Genomic DNA, 23,775 nt, shown 5'->3' with positions numbered 1-23,775 from the left:
GAAAGTTTCTTACAGTTTGAGGATGAAGATATACTAAATGAGAGTTGTTATGCTTTAACACTTCAAAACAGAACCATACCAGAATATATTACTGACCTCACAATGCTTAACGCTCACAATGCCAGAGTTTTTATAGTTCTTTTTCTTCTGTCTTTTCTTTTCATTGATGCACTCAAATTCAACCTGCATGAATGCAAACAAAGCCAACAAAAATATTATAGTATCATTTATGCAACAAGTTTAATAATCATTTCTTTCAGGACAGATACTTTGGGTTTATATTAAAAACGAAGTTCATTTCATAATCCAGCAAAATTAAAACCAGTCTGCCCAATATCACAAGAAAAAAAACACATTCTCAAAACAGAAATCCTTTTTTACCCAGAAGTCTACAAACATATTTGTTTTGACAACTGTATTTCAAAAAGAGAAAGAAATTCTGTACCATTCTCCCTCTGAGGATTCTGCTAACAAGTTGTTTTTTGGTTTTTTTTGTAAAGACATAGCAATTCAAACAAAGCCTAGGTGTTTCCAGAAGCTGTGGCTGAAATTATTATTGTTATTTAGTGCAAATACAACAAAATATTAGAAAAGTACAAGTATGCACTCTTGTATGTAGATCCCAGTATTTTTAATGCAGAAATAGTTCTGGACGTTTTACAGGACTAAAGGAAAATATGGTAAAACATCTTGATAACACAGATATCCATGAAGCAAATACTTTTATGTTATGTTTGCTATGCTAACTTTTGTCTTCTACATGTATCCCTGGCTATTAAAAGCTTTCAAAACTATTATAGTTCATAAGATCAGGAAGGGTAATATCACTTACCTGATATTACCATATAGCTGCATTTTTGTGCAGTGGCCTAAATACTGAATTTTCTCACATTCACTGAAGTATACATAATAGTTAATAAGTGACACATTTTAAAATAAAGGATTAAATAACATTTGAAAAAAAATACTACAAGCTTTATTCTTTTACCTGTAGTTAATTTTGTGCTGCATTCTGTCTTTTGACAATCCAGGGTTTTTTTATTTCTGTTTCTTTATGATTAGTGAAGTTTTTTTGTGCTGATGGCAGGGCGAAGTAATAATAACTGTAACCAAGACATTAATCCTAGGAAAATGGGTGTACAATGTAAATGCTGTTTCAGCCTCAACTGCAATAGCAATGTCAAGGTGTAGCCTAGCCCAACTTGGAGGTCACCTGTGGCCAGGTGACCTAGGTTTTGCTGAAATATGAATAAAACAGCTTATCAAGAACACACAGGCAGCTTAGACTGTATAACACTTACAGGTGATGACCGAGATGCTTCCTTCAGTTTTGACATTGTTGTTTGAAAACTTCCTATGAGATCATGAGAGCCATCACTATCATAGTCATAGCACTCAACCTAAAATGCAGCATTACATAGTGTTAGTAACAGAAATGGCCCTACAAAAACAATGAACACTGAAATGGCAAACCTGAACATCCCAAACATTACTGTCTTTTATATCATAGAGTTTTTCTCACACTGAAGTCTTAGAACTGCATAGGGTTGCACTTAAAACAGATTAAAACTGGGTAGAAGCCAATACACTCAAACTTAATCTTCTACTCAAGTGAGAGATGAGAATACTAAGTAGTGTCACATGTTACATGAGCAAGTAACATAAATTAAATTGAACTATGTTTTGAGAATCAGGGGGTGTTGGGAAGAGTAGGAAAACAATGTAGGGTTTTTTACATTCATCATGAATCTGAGCATCCAGCTAAAAGTTTAGTAAACCAGTTATGTAAGAAATCACAAGAGTTTTAGCAACACTTTTATATTACTTCATTAATCCTCAAAATAACACAGAATTCATAAGCATATGAAAGTTCAGTCCTAAATTTAGAAAGAATATTTGATTTTTTGTTTTTTAAAATTAGCAAATTTAAACAGTGGATCTGTTAAACTATGAGCTACACTTCATGGATCTGAATCAACTAAAAATCTCTTTTTCCTATAGTGAGAATTTAATGATAAGCTTTATTATTTAATCAGTGCACTCTTTTAACCAGCCAATCTACCAAAGATGGCAGGAGTGAAAAACAGTTTTTTTTCCTCTTTGAAAACATGACCAAACTACCTTTCTATATAAAAAACTGGCTATTTATCTACAAAAGCTTATTTTAATCCACTTCTGATATTTTATTTCAGTTCAGCAAAACAGACATGATAGCTAACTTAATCAAACCACATAAAAACATACTAAAATCACTTAATAATGATAATGATAAATAGAAGCAATAATAAATCAAGAGTCAAGTAGGTATCCCACATTTCTTGGAATCAAAATGCAAGCTTCAAGAAAAACATTCAGATTATGTACGGCTTAGGCTGAACAGCTATTTGCATGTCCATCTTTCAAGTCTAAAAATATTGTATCTTATATTCAAGAGTCAATTTATCTGATTACTCGAGCACTTAAGTTAGAAATAAAAAATAAAAACAATCAACTTCAACATGCACTCAAGCTTCTGAAAGAAATTAAGTTTCTGAAAACAAACAGGAATATTGAAGTGCAAAATATGATGTGTAGATTGGGAGTTCTACTGCACAGAACATACCTCTATCTTGCAGTTTGCACTACTACAACATTTTGAATTCACTAATAAACAAAAATATGCATGCACATGCACTGAAAATCACCTTAAATTATGCAAGCAGCCAAAGAAGAACCAAGAGGCTAATTTATGTTCATGGCAGATGCTATGTAAATTGTTCTGAATTCCATAAATTATGCCACTAAAATAATCAGCCAAGTGCTTCAGTAGCTGAAATTTAAAACTGAACATATTTCCTAACACAATAGTTCTCATAGCTGTTAGCACAGTTAGTAGATGTATTTCCTTTTTATTTCAAAGACATAAAAATTTGTTTTGCTTGCCATGTTTGACCCGCTTAAGCCAATTTTTAGTATTTATTTCAGACAAGAGAGAAGCATTTCCTTTTTCTCCATATATGCCCTCTTGGACATGCAATAGCAGTAGGGAACAATGTGATTTAACATATTTTTCCCAGCAGAATTAGGCATGCCTGCTCCAGATGAAAGGCTCACATTTGAGACACAGAAAAACTTCACTGACTGCAAATACACTCACATGGAACATAATGAATCCAGAAGATAAAGGATCAACTTGGTTTGTGCACTGCTGGGCATACACAAACTAAGCCATTAAAGAGGTGAAAAGCCACTCATAGAAAAATTGCTGGTTTTACTTACTATGCCAAACAGCCCATTACACATGCAACCGTGTGCATATAAAAGTGTTAAAGGCATTGTTTAGTCCTTCAATAACATTCCATAATATAATCCTGCCTACATTTTAATGTTTGAAGTGATAGATTCTGCATTTCTTAGTTAAGGCATAATCAAACTGCCTGTCTGCGAGTCTCTAACTATTCCAACTAAAGTCTATTTCCTCTGGATATAAACCTACACTTCTGAGGTAAGATTTCAAAGAACAAACTTTATTAAAATTATGACAGAGCTGAGAATAACTGTTCAGAGATACATTTAGCTATAGACAATGGTCTATAGTTTTAGTATGGCTTTTTACTGAAAAGGAGAATTATACTTATAGCATATGGAGATGTAAGAGCTATCACAGCTGTTTTGGGGAAAAGAGAATTAGAAAGGAATGAGATAGAAAAAAATAGAAGCGGTAAGGGAAGAAGGTTCTGGGCTTGTAAAGTTGTACATTCGTCTCCTCTATAAATATGTACTTAAACCCATCCAGGTGCTGGTAACACCCAGATCCCCGTGGCTGATAAGGATTTTCCAGGACTGCCTCAAGTCATATGACTAATTACCATTACATGCAAATCATGCTCAAATATAGCAGTTTGCTGCATTCGGGTTTTCAGGTTTCTTTTTCAAATGCTAAAATACCAGGTTTCTAGCATGATCATAATAGCTTATAAATGGCATTTTGATTGTCTGTTTAGCTTCAGTTCCACCCCTAAAAGGAATTCCTGAAGAAAAATATTCAGAAGTTAAACACAATTCATTCAAGATAAAATTTGAAAACACAAAACATTAAAGCCCTGGTAGAACTATTACTTCACAGGTTTGGTCAACTGAATTTTCTGAGAGAAAATTCAGTTTTATATTATGAGAAAAAGTTGCAAAAACTGGTTGTATCTCACTCACATCTGTTAGCTAGTATATTAAGTGTAATTTATTTTATCAGGCAGTATATTAAAAATGTCATTGATGTTACCTGTTGCACCAGTAACAAAGTATTACAAGATGCATCACATAGAACAAAGCATATTCTAGTCTTTAACATGCATCTTTCCCTGCACAGTATCTATACCACCAGTATTGGCTGATGCCACTCTAGAACTGTACAATAAAAAATAAAAAACTACACTGGATATTTCGAAGATACTTGTGTTCAACTAGTCCCCCAGACTTTCAAAGACCAACTTCTACCACATAATGCATTACAAATGTACAGTGTTTTCCTTTTTTTTCCTAAAACATGCATGTGTATCTGTGCCTTTCAAATAAGAAACCTAATACTTTCAATTAAATTTGAAACAAAAAACCCACAGTAACTAGAATAACACATCTTCCCCTTGTTACATATTTAAACTTCTAATGCTTTAATTTATTCACACATTTAATATACATTACCTTGATTGACTTATCCATGTCACTGTAACACAGAGAATTGAGAGAGATTTTAAAGGGCCTCCAAACAGGATTCAGGTTGTTTTTAATAACCTGTTGGGAATAAAAAGGTAAAACACCATTGTTCACAAAAGCAGAAAGCAGTCATCATAATGGATCATACCTTCAAACCAGGATTTTTGTATGCAAGAAAGAATTGCCTAATGCTGAAGCTAATGCACTCCAAATCCTAATACATGGGATATAAATCAAACAACTCTTAACATGCCATTGTCCAAAAAGAGATAGTCTCTTTCAGCACCATATTTTACCATACTTCACTACCACCTACTTTATCCTTCAGCTACTGCATTGCAAAAAATTAAATTTATTGTTACAGAAGTAAGATACTGGTTGCTTTCTTTTAATAAGCACACATACATACATACACATACATATAAAGGCATGCATTACCAAAAACATGTCGAAAAATATTACACTGGAATTTCTGAATACATCAGCACTCCAAAAATTACTATTCATTCCCACATATTATTTATCATGAAATGTCATTTATGGAAATATGCCCTCAAGAAATTCATGGTGTAGTAAAGTAAAAACAGTGCACGAGGATAAAAGACCTCTCAAGCTGAACATTAAAGTGTTATTTATGAATAATACTGAAAGATCTTCAAAATTTGTCAACTGTTATCCGTAAATATACCTGATACACCAAATAATGATCTTAAAAAAGTAAAAGAAAATACACATAACATGTACTACTTAATTAATAACACCTAACAATAGTAATACTTTCAACACTGTAAGAGTGCTGAGAAAGAAATCTCTCTTGAAAATGAAATCAATAAAAACAGTAGTTGGGAAAAAAAAAAGGTTTTTTGAACCTGTAACATAAAGACATTTCTAGGCTGAAACAACAAATTCTGGATTTATTACTGAAGTTGATGACTGAAATCATCATAGAAAAGATGCACCTTAAGCAGAAGAACCATCTCATGAGAGAAGTTCTAAGTATGAAAAAAAGTTCTTCAACATCCATACTTCAAAATTAATACAGTCACCACTTCCTGTGGGCACAGCACCTCAGCTCTATTGGGCCCCTAAGCTGCCACTACCATGAGACATTTTGAAACTACTCTTAGCCTGTCAGCTGCTGGCACAGGACCCCTACACCTCCTCCTGAGTGAAAGGCTGCTGCTGCTCAATCTCATTTTCCCTCACTCTGCATTCTCCTTGGCTTGCCCTTGCTATGCAAACAAGCATTTAGTACCATTACTTTCACCAGTAAAGGGTACGGCCAGGTGACACTTTCCTAAGAACAGCAGAGTCAGGAATAATGCCCAAATCCTACCCCAGCACTCGATAGAACTGAGCAAATGTCTGTGTGAGTATGAAAGGTTTTTTTCAAAATATTTGTTTTCTCCTAGATTGCTGAAATCTCCTAGAGGGGAAATTTTTTCCCTCTCCTAGAGGGAAAAAAAAGTGTTTTCTTTCCAAACAGAATGGCATGTATCACAATCAGCATAAAAAGAATAAGGCAGATGTCCCAGAAAAATCAGTGGAAGAGATTATGCAATTTCTAACTAGTCTTCAACTCTAGGCCAGTCAATTCTTTTTGTAAGGCATTTTATATCTAGTGCTGCGACACACTGGAAATTAAATAACATTAACCTCTTTGTTGTTAACTGAAAATATCCTACCTCTGTTCTGTGAACCATCACCCAGTTTCCATCTCCAGTCTGTTTGTGGAATTCCAGATAAGGATCTGACTTTCCAAAAAAATCCTGTATTTAAGTAACATGCAATTAACTCAGAACAGCCTGTAGTGCGAATACCATTAAATCCCAGTTACCACACACTTAGATTAACAAAGAGTAAATTCAGGGAACAAAAGCTTTAGATGATGAAATGCAAATCTTATTATATTACCACCTGTGAAAGAGGAAAAGAAAGTGGGGAATGCCCTTCAAATTAGAAGTAAAATATCCACATATCAAATACCTGTAGCAAATTTTGCTGTCAGTTCAGGCAAAATACTTATACCTATAAGTACTACAGTGGATAGATAGGTTTTATCCAGTTAAAAAAAAATCATGAAATCAAAAGGTAAAAATAAAAGCATTTTTCTATTATTTCTCTAATTTTATTTTTTAAAGTCTCTCTCTAGCTAGCCCTACAGTCAACATAACAAATTCATACACACCAAGTACACTTTTCACCATTTACTTCAGAGAGGTAATGAGCAACCATTTATATAGCCATTGAAACCAATGGCTATACCAAAACTCCCTTACATTTATATGGGAACACATTGCTCACAGAGTACCCCTGAAATGCATTTATCTTAGAAATACATAACAATTAATTTCAAAACAGTCAATGAAGTTACTCTGCAGCAATCTTACTTCAATTTATTTTTTAGTGTAAGTAAAATCTTAATGATTTTATTTTATGAGCAAAAATGAGAATAAATATTGAAATATTTGTTTCCTGCTTTGACAAGAGTCTTACTACTTTATCAAAGAAACAGCAATTACTTAAATACCTTACTGTCCAGTTTCCTTGCTTCTAATTCCAATACAACCACCCTGTTATCCTTTACTTCTTCTGCTGTAATCTAGGTAGGCAAACAAAACACTTAGTTTTCATCCAGGAACTATGCAGTTTTCTCATATTCACAGATTTCCTATGACATGTCCATTAAAAAAGCTCCCATGTTTTCTCACAAATGAAGCATTAAAAAATGAAGCAGGGAGGAGGAGGGGGATGGGAGGAACAATTAGATTTGACATTGGGATTCCATTCCATCTATTTACCATAAATGATGGTAGTGACAAAGAAATGCCCTGAACACCAGCCCATTGGATGCCCTAATGATGCATGCAATGGGACTTAAAATACAGAAGGTGGGCTGCTATTGAATGACAAAGATAAATTAGTGGATGAAAACAATATGCTTTATAGCTCTATAGAACAGACTCACTGCATTCAAGCCACTAACAAAAATAAAATCCAGAAACAATTAAGGATGAACTCTGAAGACATTTATTTCTTAATTCTCTTACCGTAATGCTTCCTCTTCCAGCAGGTTTGCCATTTTTAAGTACTAATGGTTTTGTTAGAGTCTTGCTAGAAACTATCTGCCAAGGCAAAATTTGAGTATCAAACATTATTAGCACAACTTAATAGATTTTCAAAGGAACTAAATGAGTTAGTGAAGTATTTTCATTTTAGTCATTTTCCTTTTTTGTAAAGATGACAGCATTACATTTACTTACCATAATCTTCTATAAATAAATAGGTAATACTTTATTCACTTAAAAATTCTAAAACACACATGAAGATGAACATATGCAGAGCTACAGGAGTAATAAGAATTACAATGTTTTCTAGCAACATGGCATACATTCATGGACAAAGATAATACCTTAGGTTCCAATTTCAAATTGTTTTTTAAGTTCCCCATACATACCTTTAAAATGCATTCAAGGCATATTTCATAAATGGATTCAGCAAATAGATTTATAAACACAATGTCTGTCACTCAAAAAAAATCATCAGCCTTCCCCTGCAGAGTTTCCAGCTGATTTTATTTTGCCCTATTCAGGCAATGCTTCCTCAGAAGTTTGTCTACACCTTCTTTACCTTAAGAATAAATTATTAATTGACATTGAATTTCAGGTCACAACATCTCTTTATTTTAAGTGCATTATAAGGATAAAGACACAGGGCAGGAAAAATCCCAAGACAACCCTTCTGAGAAGTGCCTTAGAAGGATCTATTCAAAAGAATGAGTTAAAAAGAAGCTGCCCAATTGTGATAGCATCAATAGCAAAATATGAGTGGGAAATAGAAGCAAATCTACAGCTGGTAGAGCTAGGACCATTGCTTGCATTGACTGGAAAGCAGACTACAAGGATAACATGGCCCTTGTGAGCACTCATACATTTTTCTACACTGATTCTCTTTTTTGGGAGCATAAAAACAGGAATTTGAGTATTAGAGTCAATAAATAGCAATTACTACAACTTTGTGCTCATTGACAGCCCCCTTACTTTTAGATAGCAATCCAACAGTCACCATCCAAGAGCACATTTCAGGGCATCATCTCAAGACCTTTTTGCAAATAAAATGCATATAAACTGATAAGGCTTGAAAAAACAAATTAAGAGCATCCTATTCAAATTAAGAGTACTCCAACTACACAAGAACATAGTGATAAATTCAAGAAAAGTGGCTAATGATTTTCAGTAGGTTAATTCTAAGGAAAATCATCTGCATGCTTACCTGTCCCAGCGTACATTCTAATTCTCCTAAGAAGTCATCATCACTCAGATCATAGGTTTTGTTATCAATGTCATATATTCCAAACTTAAGTTTCTGAACAAGCTCAAAATAATAGTCAATTAAGAATTTCTTGGAAAACCTTGGGTTCAAGGAATTCTTAACTCTTTCTGTGCGATCAACCTGAAATTAGAAAGATACCACTTTATCCAGCATTTCACAAACTAAACAAGCAAGCAAATCAAATACCCTATTATTAAATATACTCAAAAGTTCTAGAAGTACAAAGGAGCATCTTCCTATAAACCTTTCATCAAATATAAGTTATATTACAAAACATTATATATACACATTATATTTCAAAACCCACTGCTCTAAGCTAGGGATACTTCACCTATTTTTCATCACTCCCTCTAAGGTGGGACTTATTCCTGCAGAGGCAAGACCAACATAAAATCCTGTATTGTCAAATCTAGGATAAGACCCTAGTTTTGCAGTACTGTATTTATAAAAGCACATTTAAGCACTTGGAAGGCTTCTTCTGTTGGTTCATACATGGCTGGGGAACAGTGCTAAAAATCAGACACTTGTAAGCATTTAATAGCAAATGATTATTAGTGTGCTGTCCATGTAACTATTTGTTGTGGTTTGACATAGCTTGGTTTTTAATTAAAGGAAAAATCCAAACCCACTACACTATTAGAGATATAATCTAACAAAAACCATTCAAAAATGCTGGTACAAAATTAAAATATTTTAATGAAACCATATGCTGTAGTGTTTAAAAAGGTCCAACAAGTCAGATTTTTTTTTAGCAGATTTGTGAGAAACATCAGGCTGTACCTCATACCAATGCTGACCACTTGTGTTCTGGAGAAGAACACACAGGGGGTCTGACTTGGAACCAACATCTTTATCCAAAAGATTGGTGCAGGCAATAGTCAGCTCCACCTTCGTCACACACTGTGCCGCCATTTGTTACACTAGAAACCAGCAACAGAAATCATCATTAAAATGGATTAAAAAACAAACAATAGGATTGTCACAATGCATTAACTCTCTAACTGATCACAAAAAGTGTTAGCTTGTCAAAAATGATGATTTGAAGTTACAAATGCAAATTTTACAATTTATTATGTACCAAGATTATAGTGTTATTACTGGCACACCCTTGTTTTTTCCACACAGATATAAAAATTAATTTCAAAATCTGCACATAAAAAAACAAGATCAGGTTTCTGAAAACACCTGAGGAATCAAATGAAAAATGGGATATACCTCAAAGAAGCCACAGTAGTTTGAATTGCTAACAATAAAACTTCACAAGCTTTAAATGAAATCTAAAAGCCCATATGAATTCTAGTATCTTATAATGCAGATATTATTAATAATTCCATGAATAAGAAAAACACATCGTATTATATACTCCTCTACCAAACCTTTGTAACAACATGCTGAAACCATAACCATGACAGAATTGGAAAAGCCATTTAGGCAGGTAACAGGTTATCTTGCTTTAGTAAATCTGAAATAAAAACAACTACTAAAAAAATATTTTAATAATAAGGATAAACACTTTGAAGTCAAGTAATAACTGAGAAATTGGGAGAACTGTTCTTTCTATTTAATAAGATCTATTAAAAAAAAAAGTATAACTGAAAGCATCTTTACATTTTCTCCTTAAGTACCTCCATCACTGTCCACCAACACCAGCAGATATCACAAACCTACAGAAGCAACTTGGTTATCAGTTATGAATCCCACACTGGCATAGCATGCATTTGTAAGCCCAAGAAGGTCTGAGCACCAGATTAATTTATATATATATAAATATATATATATAAAATCTCCATAATTATACACTTTAAGGATAGAGTTGATCATTTCCAACAACTCTTAGGGAAGTAAACCTCTACAGTACAATCGTCCTTGACTCAAGGACTAAAACTTCCACATCTTTCCACAAGCAGCCCACCCTGGAAACTCTCAAGCCTCTTTAGTTTCAGGTTTGCCTTCTCCCCAGTAAACCCACAATCTAGACCAAGTATCCCTCTGGATTAATTTATCTTAGAAGTGCATGATACACCAAAGAGAATAAGGCAGAAGGAAAGGCACCTGCTTCTCTCTGGTCAACTCATTACCAACATATGCATTCATATCTGAACATGACACTATACTTAACCCAACCGAGGCCTGTTCCTTTCACAGTATTCATAAGATTTTTCATTAAAATGAATGGTCTTTTAGAGGCAAAAAGGGAAAAAACATGGAAAAAACAAAGAACAAACTGAAAATAGGAGAAGGAAAATATTGTGGGGTCTGAGAGTATTTTCCTCAGGCTCCTTGTAGTACACTAGGTTACAATTCACATGTTGTCTCATCTTAATTTTGCTATCTCAGTGATGAACTTTTTGAAGACTGAAATACATATAAATTACCTGTAAAAGAAATACCCAAACATCCACATTTTAAGAAGCATGTCAGATTCATAGAAATCCTCATGCACCTCCCAAACACCTAAATGTGATTTCTTCTTTGAGTATCTTTTTGTTCCCATGACTTTCATAAAATTTAATTCATTGTCCTTGAGGGGAAAACAGTGAAGGTCTGGTACTAAACCAGTTTTTAAACCAATAGTTTTTAGGCGTGGAAACCATACCTCTTAAAAGCAGTCTGCCCCTTTTTTCCTGGTTTTCTTTTTGTACTGGTATTTTCCATTCCCTATTGCTTTCCTGGCTGCCAGACCGAGCTCATTAACAGTCAGTGCCTTTCCCACAGAATCCAGTGCAGACCAGTACATGCCTCCTTAATGACAGCTTTCAGAAAAACAATTCTCTGCTGACAAAATGATGCTCTAACTCCCACTGATGCTGCAACAGCACGTACAAAGGGTTTACATGAAACTCAACAGAATTTAAACTTGAATTGAGACCAATTTTCAACCAGTCAAAATTTTCTTGCTTCAGCTTATCTGAAACTCCTCATTATTAAGAGTCCTTGAAAGTACCCATTTCTTTTGTTAAGGCAGTATTTCCAAAATCACTGCTAAAAGGATAGGATCGAGTCAACTTAAAAATGTGGTCAGCTTTTTCCTCTTAGTCTGTGTGTGTACTCACACTTCTTGTACATCTCAAGTATTTTGTCACATGAACACAAATTCTGTTACTTCCTCTCCTCCTCCATGTCACCAACTCTCCCACTAGGCATCTAATGCAGGAAAAGAGCAAATTAAGAAAGAGGTGCTGTGCAAAAAGCATCCTTTAGTATAGAGAAAGGAAGACTAAAAAAGCAGATTCCCTTCTCTGAAATGCAAATGCTCATTTGAGAGGCAACAACAGTGTCCGTATTAGATAAAAGACAACTTGTTACAAGAACATGCATTTAAGTGGAGGACACTCAAAATCCAGATAAAGAGTAAAACTTCACAAAACACAAGACAGTCTTTTAATCTTTAACATTTCCAATTTTTAAAAATCCAAGATGAAAAATAATGCAAGGCATTTTTCTAAGTAGTTCTGAGACTATTAAGAATCTGTATTTGTACAATAGGTTGAAGAGGTCTATAATACTAATACATTTCCAGAAATAATTTTGCTATTTTACTCAAAAAAAATGTTTCTCCATAAAACCAATACATTTTACTGCAAATAGTTACACTGATTTTCAGAAAATGTTATGTCTTATTTACCCAAAGCAGTATTTAAGGTAGTGAAACTTTAGTAAATAAACAAGAGATACGTCTCTTGCTACACTGCACACCTTACAGATTTTGCAGAGGGCACACATGCTTCACATGTGTGAAGTCAGGAGTCTTTCAAACAACACTATCTGCTAGGGCTCTGCTCATCCTGCACAAATCCTCATCATCCCAAATGCCTGAAAGGAAGAATTATGCCAGCTCCACCCAATTCTCCTCAAGTCTAAAAGCTGAAAAGTTAGTTTTCAGTTAGCTGAAAAGTTCCCAAGGTTTGAGAGGTGGATGGTAGTGTTTCTAAAGATGATAAACATCCTCAAGGATCAGTCACTGCCAGGTAAACAAGCAACCTCTTCATGACAACTTGATGTAATACAGTCTGGCAAACTGCCATATTTTCAGGATGGTGAAAATAAATTATGCGTGCACTAGTGCATTACCTCTTGAAATACCATTCTACAACATGTCTAGTAGGCAAACCAAATGTAAAATTTTCTAGATATCTGACTGGATTACTTGAACATTTGGAATTCTGGATTAATTTAACATGGACAGACTATATTGTTCAGGCTATGGTAGGATAAACCCCAACTGCCAGTAAGTTACAACACATAAAAAGAGATTTAGTTGTTTAATTAGTTAAAGTAGCTGTGTTCCACATTGGTTATATTTAATTAAAACCTTCGCTTTTCTCAAGCTATCAACCTGCCCTCCATGTATGTTACCATAAAGGGAGGCAAAGCACATCAGAATGTGTGCAGATGATAGCTTTGCCATCCTTCTTTTTGAAATAGCTTTCATAATTGCAGAAGACAGGCTTTAAAAAGTATATCTGGACAGGAAAAGACTTAAAATTACTATATATAACGTACATCTGAACTGCAGTGATATACAGTCATAAGGGATCCTCTCCCATGTCTAGGCTGCTCAAGAGTATGATTAGGTCAACTAAGAATATGTCAAGTCTTTCTGCTTGAGCTGTAATTATCAAAGCAAAAATCTAAGTCAAGGACTAGTCTTGTCTTGCAGTTTTATAGATCAGAATTTCTTTGAACTCCAGTCAGTAATGATCCTAATGAAGATAAGTGGTAGACATCAAACAACTGAGTTGTGGTCTGTTTTCCAAGAGAAACTGCAAACATGACATTCTACCTGGAAATTAACAGATCCATTACCAGAATGATGTAGCAGTGCAGTTGGGAATTGCTAGACTGTAGCAATCCTCTCTGTGCTGCAAAGTCAGAGGACAGTATTGGCTTGCCCAGATAACCTTGCAGAGCATTACAATGACACGTTCCCAAGTATAGATGCATCCACTCCCATAAGCAGAAATACCCAACTTAAAGACAGACTAATGAAGTGGGTTTGGCATCATTGTCTTTAGTCACAAGTCTCAAACCTGTTCTGATGGAAATTATTGTTGTTATTGAACTGCTGTGAACTGCTAATGGCAATAGACCAAAAACTTATCATTTTTAGATATCTCAGGGCCCAAATTAACACAGAACAGCCACAAGAAACTTGCAAATGAAGTCTATTCCTGAACAGCTAACCTTTTTGCCATAATGCTATTCCTAAAAGCAGAAAATGCTGCAAGAAGCTGACAAAGAAATTAGGACAAATGGATCCTCCTTCTCACTGATAGGGCTAGTAGTAACACAATTGCTAGTGATCTTGGGCTACAAGCACATAAATATATTTTTTTTAAATCTCAAGGTAACCCTTCAGTTCTTAAGAAAACAGATCACAGGAAGTAGACATTTCATACAAGGTTACAAAAGCTAAGACTGTTTTACAGCCTAATTTCATCACTGCAGCTGAAAAAAAAATCCTCAAAAAACAGCTTCTCTAACAATTCTACCTCCAAATCAAAATTCTGACTTCTCTTTTCAGTTTTACATGCAATACAGCTAGAAAACTTGTCCAGCTGATGTGCTGACAAGCTAAGTACCAGAAACCTCTTGAGTCATTCTGTATTTGAAAAATCACACAAAATCTTGAGTGTAAGCTTTATCTTCTACTAGTACTGATACAGCTATCACTTCCTGAGTGATAGCTGTATCTATTTTGGAGGGTAGGAAGGCTCTGCAGAGGAGTCAGGCTGGATCAGTGGGCCAAGGCCAGTTCTGTGAGGTACTGCACCCTGCACTTGGGTCACAATAACCCCATGCAGCACCACAGGCTTGGGAATGACTGGCTGAAAATCTGCTCAGTGGAAAAGGACTTGGGAGTGCTGGTTAACAGCTGGCTGAACACGAGCCAGTGTGTGTGTCCAGATGGCCAAGAAGTCCAAAGGTATCCTGGCTTGTAGCAAATCAAAAGTGACCAGCAGGACAAGGGCTGTGATTCTCCCACTGCACTGGACACTGGTGAGGCCACACATTGAATCTTGTGTCCACTTCTGGCCTCCTCAGTTCAGGAAGGACATTGAGGTGCTGGAGCATGTCCAGAGAAGGGCAACAGAGCTGGTGAAGGGTCTAAAGAATAAGTCATATGTTGAATGGCTGAGGGAGCGGGGGGGTGTTAAGCCTGGAGAAAAGGAGGCTCAGGGATGACCTTACTGCTCTGTACAGCTCCCTGAAAGGAGGCTGTAGCCAGGTGGGGGTTGGCCTCCTTCCAAGCAACAAGTGACAGGACAAGAGAACATAATCTCAAGCTGTGCCAGGGGAAGTTCAGGTTGGACATCAGGCAGAATTTCTTCATGGAAAGTGTTGATAAGCATTGGAATGGAATGCCCAGTGAGGTGGTGGTGTCACCACCCTCAGAGATGTTCAAGAAGCATCTCATGGTGGCACTTAGTGCTATTGTCTAGTTCACAAGATGGTGTTAGTCAGATATTAGACTTGATGACCTTCGACATCTTTTTCAAACTAAATCACTCCATGATTCTTATATTCACTATTTAGCATGCAGGAAGGAATTAGAGCATTCTGAACTAAACAAGTAAGATTAGGTTGATAAAACCCTAATGATTACAACACTCATTTTACTGGGGCTTACATCAGTCAAAAACACAAGCTAATATTTAATAAATCTGAGGTATCTGCATACATGAGAATGGAAGCATAGTTTTCTGTATGAGAAATGAATCATCTATTTATACAAACTTTATGATACTCTATTGGATTAGTGACACACTGGTATAACAAGTCAGACAACTATTTGAAGGTTGTTTCTATATATAAAAATCTATCAGTAAGTTATATTGTCAAAAAACAAGTTAAGAATTCTATTTTATTTTTTTTAATCCACTGCAAAGAAAATATTAATTTGACTTCTAGGACACCTGCTCATAAAATTACTTCAAGACAGTTATTTCTAAATATCATTCTGCTGGTCTTTTTTCAATCCTATATATATATGTTTGCCCTTTAAGCACATCTTTAATGCTTAGCTCTTCCCAGCATCTTCCTCACATAAAAGTATTTTTAGATGATGTTTCAAGTGAGCTAAACTATAAAAGGTAGTATTGTGCCTGGAACAAAAAAATTAAGAAATACAGATCTCCTGACTTCAAAATTCAATTATTTTAAGCATACAGCAGCAAATCAGAGGAACGTGTTCCTTGCATATATGTTTATATGCTTTATCAGAGTATCTTTATACCAATTATTTAATGTAAAACCATCTATCAAAAATGCAATGTGAACAGCATCTTAAATTGTGTGTTCTGCATTGCAATTACTCTGTGTAGAGCCACCGATTGACTACATAATTAACATTACCCATAAAGAAAGACAAAACTTTTATCTCACTAAAACTTGCTGTACTTTACTGCATAAACAAGATGCAGGTGAACACATGCTTCAAATTCTTTCTACAGTTCTTTCCAAGGGATGTTCTGCCTCTTCACTGTTACAAACACTAGTTCTTAAAAATGAGTTACAGTAACCTACCGTAGAGATCTGCCTCAGGGCGTCTCAGCAAAAGGCTAAAGCTTCAACCAACAGTAGCACTAAAATGTGAAAGGAAAGGAAATTAAAACAAAGAATATATATAGAATTAAAACAAAGAATATATATAGAATATATATAGATCAGTCAAATTAAGAGGTTTGAGGAACTGCAGTTCCTCTTAAAATAAATAACCTGTCCAACAGTTTTATGTGTCTATGACAGCAGCACTGTAAGGATTACTCCAGGTAACTCAGAACCTTTATGGGAGAATCATATATACTAAATATTATAAAAATCTGGCAAGAAAAGCCCTTTAAGATTCTAAGAATGAAGACTCAATTACTGGTTTTGTCCTATTCATTAAATACTTTTTTTTTTTCAAAAAGGAGACAGTGGATTAGAGTAAGTAGATCAAAATCAGTAGCCCTCAATGTTGTTTATGCTCTAACTAACCTATGCATCCTTACACAGTTAAAGGATGACAAAGAAAAGTCCATTAAATCAGTATTCCACAGTGGTCCAGCACATGTCAGTATAAACAATAAAATTTTGAAACCAATAATCACAAAATTGCACTTTACTGTAGCCCAGAGGTATTTCAAACCTTCCTGTATGCAAACCAAGAGCTCTGCAGTCAGCTGCCCTTCAGTTCTGTGTCACAGCAGCTACTTGCACTCCCTGTGCCTGGGAGGCATCATTCATGCTCTGCACATCCTAAAACAGGCACACAGCAATCATGCTAATTCCTGGAACCATTAGATAATTGCACATATGCTAATCCCCTGCCATGAGGAATTTTTAAAAACCCTTCTGGGTAGGGGAAGTACCAGAAGCAAATGGCCACAACTAGAACTAATTCAGGTGCCTCCTAATTGGGCATTTGATAAAGCACTGAATTAAAGTGCACTTGATCCATCTAAAAGTTGGAATGGATCTAAAGGATACAGTCCTCCAATTAGAGAACAAAGTACGATTCAAATCAGCAAAGACTATTCTTTAAACAGAAGTTTGGATCCAGCAACCAAGCCCCTAAAATTCCTCCGTTCATATATCCTTCAGACACTCAATAATGCCCTTTCAAAATGTTTGAGCAAAATTATCTCATCCAAAGCAATATTAAAGATAAACCAAATAAATCAAATAGAATCAGAGTTGATGGAAAAGACCTATAAGACTGTAAAAAAAACCAAAACATAATTCTACTTCCTGCCTGCTTGCTTGCACAAGCCATACCACACCTTCAAATGTAATGCTAGGAGGGGCCAGTATTAATCTTTGCCTAACTGATCTGTGAACAGAAGTAATATTCTTGGGTTTAAAAGGAACTAATATGTACAAATATTAAGTTAATCATATATTACTTATGTAGGAAGAGCATCCTGACTTTCACAGGAAAATAAACAGGAAGGAACAGAAGGTATCTTACTTCCTAACTTTGTCCCTGAAGGTATTTCATTTAGGAAACCATGCAATGACAGCATTTGCTCCTAAAAAAATTAAATTCCATCCCAGATATTGTACAGTTGAGATTTTAGTTTTATTACCCCTAACACTATGGCTTCCCTTTAGCATTCAATTCTGGAGAAAAATTTGGCATAAAACAAGACTGTATGAACACTGTGGTAACAATTCTGCTGCCTTGGCTTTCTGGATAACATTTAATAATAGCTTAGTTATTCAGCCTACCAGAAATAGCTTTTTGCTTTTGTTACCTGAACTGAAATTAGTCTAATAGTTATCTCCAATGAATCTGTATAGTTTAGTTTTAAGACATTTAGCATAAACATACTTGTGGCAAAAACACTGCATTCTTCGTAACACCACAACAGATAAACCAAAGGACCTCTGACTCGTACTCCTTTAACATCTTTCCTACTTTTTCCTTCAACTGTTTTTTGGTATTCTGCATGCACTTCAAAAAATCTTTCCTCTGTGAGTATACACATATAAAATTAAAATTTAAAGCTCGAACTGAAAAAAAAAAAAAAAATAGCTGGGATTAAGTTTGACTGTATTTACTTTTACCAAACAAGCAGGGCAATACACATTACTTTGAGGATACTTAATGTACTTTGAAGATAGGAGCATGTAAGCAAAAGTGAAGAAATTTCACATTTTAAAACTTTTCCCTAGTGGAAGAGTAAGTTATGACAACATGAACATTACCTAAGATTTGTCTTGTGTATATATTATGCAACTAGAGTGAAGAAAGAAAACAGCCACCCACGCAAGCAGCAGCCCAGAAAGAACAGCGTGCGGTTTTCAGGAACCATGCTGACTCTCGAAAGCCTCCTCTCCCAGAGCTAAGGGCGCTTTTCAGAGCGGCGTTTACACCGCCACAGAGACGGGCGCTACGGACTCAAACCTTCAGGCCTACAGCTTTAACTTCACCGAGTTCCACCCCTTCGGGACAGCGGATGGGCACCGACTCCTCGACCCCCGCAGCAGCCGCAGGGGGCAGCGCGCCTCGCGTCCCCCCGCAGGAAGCGAGGCCGCACCTGCGGGACGTTTCACGCGAGGAAGGGCCAGGACAGCGGCCTTCCGGAGCCCTGCCCCGCCGCCCCAGCCCCGCACGGGTCCCACTGGACGAGGCAGAGGGGCCGGGAGCTCAAACCCCGCGGGACACGGCGGCCCCTGCGGCCCAGCCGGCCCGCGCCCTCACCTGCAGCGCGGCGGCTCCGGACCCCGACCCGCGGCGGCCCCGCCCGCGCAGCCGGGCCCGCCCCGCCCGGGCGCAGGCGCACAGCTCCGTGCGCGCCCCCGGCCCGGCCCGGCCCGGCGCGGCGCGGCCGCTCGGGCCGCCGTGGCTCAGGGCGCGGCAATGGCCGGCCCGCGGCGCGGCGCGGCGCGCTGCCCGGCCGGGCGGGCGGCCCTCGCCCTTGTGTGCCCCCGAGCCCGGGCAGGGCCGCGGGGCGGAGCGGCTCCTCCGCAGGCGGGGGGCGGTGCTGGCGGCGGCGATGGCGGCGCTCTTGGCGGCGCTGGCGGCGCCGTTCCGCCGCGGCCCCGCCGGCCTGCGGACAGCGCTCCGGCGAGAGGCCGTGGGCGGCCCCGGCGGCCGGGCCCGGCCGGGGACTCAGGTAGCCAGGGTGCCGCTCTCTCCGGGAGCGCGGCCGCTTCCAGGGACTGCCTGGAGTGCGCTGCCCGGGGGATGGGGCGCCAGCGAGCCTGGAGGTGTTTGAGGGAAGGCTGGATGTGGCGCCTAGTGCCGTGCCGTGTTTGACAGGGTGGGGTTCGGTCCTGGCTTGGGCTGGGTGATCTCGGAGGCCTCTTCCACCCGAATTCACGCCGGTTCCCGCGGCGTGTGGGGCCGCTCGCCCTGCGGAGCCGCCCCGCCGGCTTGCGGGAGGCGGGCGGGGGCTCCGGCACCGCGGGCGCCGTGAAGGACTGGTTTGTCGGTGCGAAACTGAGCCCTGGGCTCGTTTCAGCAGCACGCATTTGGTCTTTGCTCCAAACCTTGTGTTTGCTCCGTACTTTCGGTTTATGTCCAGTCTAGTGCTCTCTTCGTGTTTTCAGGTGTAATCGTGAGCTTCTGTTGAATATACTTCAAATACTCGCTTGATGAAGTGGCATTTTGTCTTACAAGGATTTTTTAACATTTTAAAGTCTTTTTTTTTGCTCAGAATGTGAAACATAACATACAGACGATGCAGACAAGAAAAACCTTTTTAAACTCGGAGTGATAATGTTCATTAATACTTATGATCCTACACAGGTGCTTAGAAAAAGCCTTCAGAGAGGAGTTGTGCTTTCAACAGGGTCACTTTTGGTTTATGAAGCTCACAAGGTGATTTCTGGCTTTGCTGAGGTTCATGCAAGTTTCAAAGGTAATCTTTTCAAATTTTGAAGTATTTTGCTTGTTCTGATGTGATACTTAAAATTTTTAGTACCAGAATTACAGAGGAAGATAGTGTAATGCTTTTGATTTTTTCCATTAGGACTGCATGCAGTGTCATTTTTGACAGGACACTTTTGAATCGGTTATGGGTGATGTGATATCACTTCAACAAGTGATTATTTCAGATAGAACTGAAAGCAGATTAGTAGCTCATCCTGTCAGGGATAGAACACATGCACAAGGTGCATAATAACTAATTTGTTGCCCAATCTTACTGAAAGAAACGGATCTTTTAGAAATGTAGACCAAAACTTAATCTATTTCTAGAAATTTTAGCTAGTTCAGGTTTTCAGTATAAACACGCTGTGACTTCTGTTTAATCTAGTTGTGCAACACCACGATAGCGCTTCATATAAAATTGAGAAATGTCTACTATTTCTGTAACACTAAAAAGTGAGAAGCAAAGCCTTGCTTTACCTACTAAAAAACAATTTAACAAGTGGTAAAATGTTTTTTTGTATCCTTTGAGTAAGAATAGTCTCACTATGGGAAGGACAGTAACAATATCTTAAAAGGGGATATTGTTGCAGACTTAAAACTTGTCTGCCTACATAAGGAATTTCAGAGTAAGCCTGACTGAAAGAACGAGCCCAAACTGGATGTATGCTCACTTCGTAGTTGAGGTAGTAGCCAGTTCAGGTAACCTGTTTCTCTGTGTCTTAAAAAGACAGATAACCTGTTTCTCTGTGTCTTAGATGTTTATGCAGATAGAAAGAAAAATTCAGATAATAAATTTTTGAATGGATAAGGAGCTGTTTCTGTTTCATGTGCAGGAGTATCAGTGAGTAGATTTGAAATAGCTATTCCACACAATTAAGAAATAATAATAATGAGGAATAAAGAATTCTTCATTTCTCATGAGGAGCATAAATTACACTGCTTAGTTGGTCTTCTCAATGCTCGCACGTGAATCTGACATTTACATTGCCAAGAAAATCAGTGCTAATGGGCTTTGTATACAAGACATGTAATAAATATGGTAAAAACAAGGGCAAAATAGAAATACCTGAAAAATACTCTAAAGTAATAAAAGTATAATAATTTGCATAAAACACCTTGTGGGAAATACATTCAGAAGTTTTGCGTTCTGAGCATTTGGTCATTAGCTATGTTAGTAATTAATGCTCAGGTCAGCAAGCAAACTTGACTGTTTAGTGAAGATCATACTGAAGATGTACTATGAAGCTTCTTTTGGACACTAAAATTCAAAGTCCATGTAGACCATTATCTTATCTTTGAAAGGGTTGAAAGAAGGTATGTAGAGACAGCAAGGTTAAAAATTATCCAGAATGCACTGATTCATATTCTAGTGTCTTTTTGAGCTGAAGAGGCTTTTGTGTTCAGTAGCCTTCAGTGTTTTTCTTTAAAGCAAACTATGCTGACTTTAAATGTGGTTACCGTATTTGATAGGTAACTTGGAAAAGGAACCCTTATAAACATGATTAATTTTTATGAAAGGGGTCAGAGCTTATGTTTTTACTTCTAAATTTGATCATGGACACAGGACCAAAGAGACAATAAGCATAAATAAAATGTCTGTAAAAAATAAGACAAGGCTTTTGACTTAAAAGATATTTTTTCAATGCTTTACTGTTGGCAGAAGAGTAAACTTGAAGTTTGTTCTTCTCCTGTACAGTTATATATGTCAACAAAATTACATCTGCTTCCCTTTGGGGATTTTTCCATCTAATTCTATCTTTTTTCATGCTATAATCCTCTCTAGTGTGGTGTTTGATAGTTCTGTTTCCTGTATGCTGTTCCAAGTACTATATTTATTTATATATTATTATATTCATCCAGTTCTGGAAATTATATTCCCTACCACTATTGTGTTTCAGAGTATTTTCTAGAAAAAGAAAGTATCATAAAAATAATGGTACTTGGTTAATAAATTGATACTCTGGAAAGCCAATTCTGATTTTCAAAATTATTTTTGCTATTAATATCTTGAACATACAGGAGTTTTGGTAGATTAATTGTAATTTTTTTGGGGTTGTATTTGGGAAAATCCTAAGGATTTCAGTCAGAAAACCTTTAAGCAATGTTTTGGTTTGTGGGTAAATAATGGAACCCACTCAAACTGCATGTTCTGGCAAAACTGTGGAAGAATATGTAAGTTTTTTTATTATTATAATTGTGAGTAGATAATGGAACCCACTCAAACTTGTGAGTAGATAATGGTACCTACTCAAACTGCAGTCATGTTCTGGCAAAACTGTGGAACCATATTGAGAATGAAGGATTTTTTTTCAAGTTGAGGGTTTTTTTAATTGTTACTGTAAGATTTAAATTCTCTACATATACTAATGAAGGGGATTTGTTACTCTTAACTCTGTACTGTACTTGCTCTCCTCATCCATTTTCCATATATTTTTTTCTTTTCTGTCATTTTCACAAGTTAAAAAATAACTTATTTCTAGTAGCGTGATGCACTGAGAAAGAGACCTTGGGATGTTAAATCTGTCCAGCAGCCAAAGCTGTCTTGCTGAAAGCTGTTGTAGTCTCACTGGAGAGACACCGATTGTCATCCTCATTGTGCATTGTACATGCTGCTTATTCAATCCTGCTGTGCTTCTAAGTTTGAAATGATGGCCTAAAATTGAGCTACATCATTTTCAGCTAGGTTGTCTTGCTCTAAAATGATTTGGTGATAATGTCTTAATTAACTATCAGTTGTTCTTCTGTTCCTACAATTTTAATTCCTTCATAAGTGGAAGATGTGATAGAACAAGCAGACTACCTGTATGGGAGTGGAGAAACTGAAAAGCTGTATCGGTTGCTGGTTCAGCATAAAAACAGGTACTTCATTGCCTTGAGACATTACTGTGGCTTCTTTTCTCTGCTCTTCTGTATCAATTTTTCAACTAATATTCTCACTGTGGAATGCTAGAGAACCTATTTTTTACCCTTATAAAAGTAGGAAATAAGGACTTGTCATCTTTTTCCTTCTAATGGAAAAATGAACGAAGAAAGATAGAACTGATAGTTGTAGAAGGTGAGGGTTCACCCTTAAGATTTTCAGTAGTGATTGTTTTATTACTCTAAGAATCCCTTAGAATACAGTGCAAAATTCTAAAAGATTCTGAAGTCTCTATTAAATTAGTAAGCCAGTGGTAGCTATCTAAAGTATAACAAACTGTAAGCAGAGTTCCAAAGCGGTGTGTTAACAAAATGAAACTAAATGGACTGTAACCTACAATACACCATTTGGTAAAGTGATACAAATAAATACATAAATGTACGAGTTTATGTGCTGGTGGTATTGCTAATCTGTGGCTTTTTCACTGTTTTTCTAGGAAGAATTTAATAATTTAAGTACAATTAGAAGGGGA

At 37.0% G+C, this 23,775-nt stretch overlaps 2 protein-coding genes across 15 annotated transcripts in view; one reads left to right on the top strand and one right to left on the bottom strand.

Moving 5' to 3' along the window:
• The window catches only part of CPNE3 (copine 3), a 165,316-nt gene extending 146,042 nt beyond the window's left edge, over window positions 1–19,274 (bottom strand). For 12 of the 13 annotated variants that reach the window (XR_014952977.1, XR_014952978.1, XR_014952969.1 and 9 more), the window contains exons 1-10: window positions 19,211–19,274; window positions 16,549–16,607; window positions 9,802–9,941; window positions 8,962–9,141; window positions 7,740–7,814; window positions 7,220–7,291; window positions 6,375–6,458; window positions 4,678–4,767; window positions 1,302–1,400; window positions 97–183 (exon numbers count right to left, since the gene is read on the bottom strand). Coding sequence is in view for 3 of the 13 variants with exons in the window: in XM_077782983.2 (XP_077639109.2) it covers window positions 97–183; window positions 1,302–1,400; window positions 4,678–4,767; window positions 6,375–6,458; window positions 7,220–7,291; window positions 7,740–7,814; window positions 8,962–9,141; window positions 9,802–9,933 (819 nt within the window). In the remaining 10 variants the exon portion in view is untranslated. Of the gene's footprint in view, window positions 1–96; window positions 184–1,301; window positions 1,401–4,677; window positions 4,768–6,374; window positions 6,459–7,219; window positions 7,292–7,739; window positions 7,815–8,961; window positions 9,142–9,801; window positions 9,942–16,548; window positions 16,608–18,775 lie in introns of all 13 variants that reach the window. The other variant, XM_085572308.1, reaches the window with a different exon arrangement.
• A 215-nt stretch (window positions 19,275–19,489) lies between these two features.
• RMDN1 (regulator of microtubule dynamics 1) overlaps window positions 19,490–23,775 on the top strand; it is a 54,820-nt gene continuing 50,534 nt past the window's right edge. Inside the window, exons 1-3 of one of the 2 annotated variants that reach the window (XM_085572307.1) lie at window positions 19,490–19,625; window positions 20,261–20,372; window positions 23,155–23,242. In XM_085572307.1, coding sequence (XP_085428433.1) covers window positions 19,506–19,625; window positions 20,261–20,372; window positions 23,155–23,242 — 320 coding nt within the window. In that variant the 5' untranslated portion in view covers window positions 19,490–19,505. The remainder of the gene's footprint in view (window positions 19,626–20,260; window positions 20,373–23,154; window positions 23,243–23,775) is intronic. The other variant, XM_077783007.2, reaches the window with a different exon arrangement.

The sequence above is a fragment of the Lonchura striata genome, chromosome 2 (assembly GCF_050655825.1).
Source record: "Lonchura striata isolate lonStrDom1 chromosome 2, ASM5065582v1, whole genome shotgun sequence".
Classification (NCBI taxonomy): Eukaryota; Metazoa; Chordata; class Aves; order Passeriformes; family Estrildidae; genus Lonchura; species Lonchura striata.
This window is presented reverse-complemented; position numbering and strand designations above follow the sequence as displayed.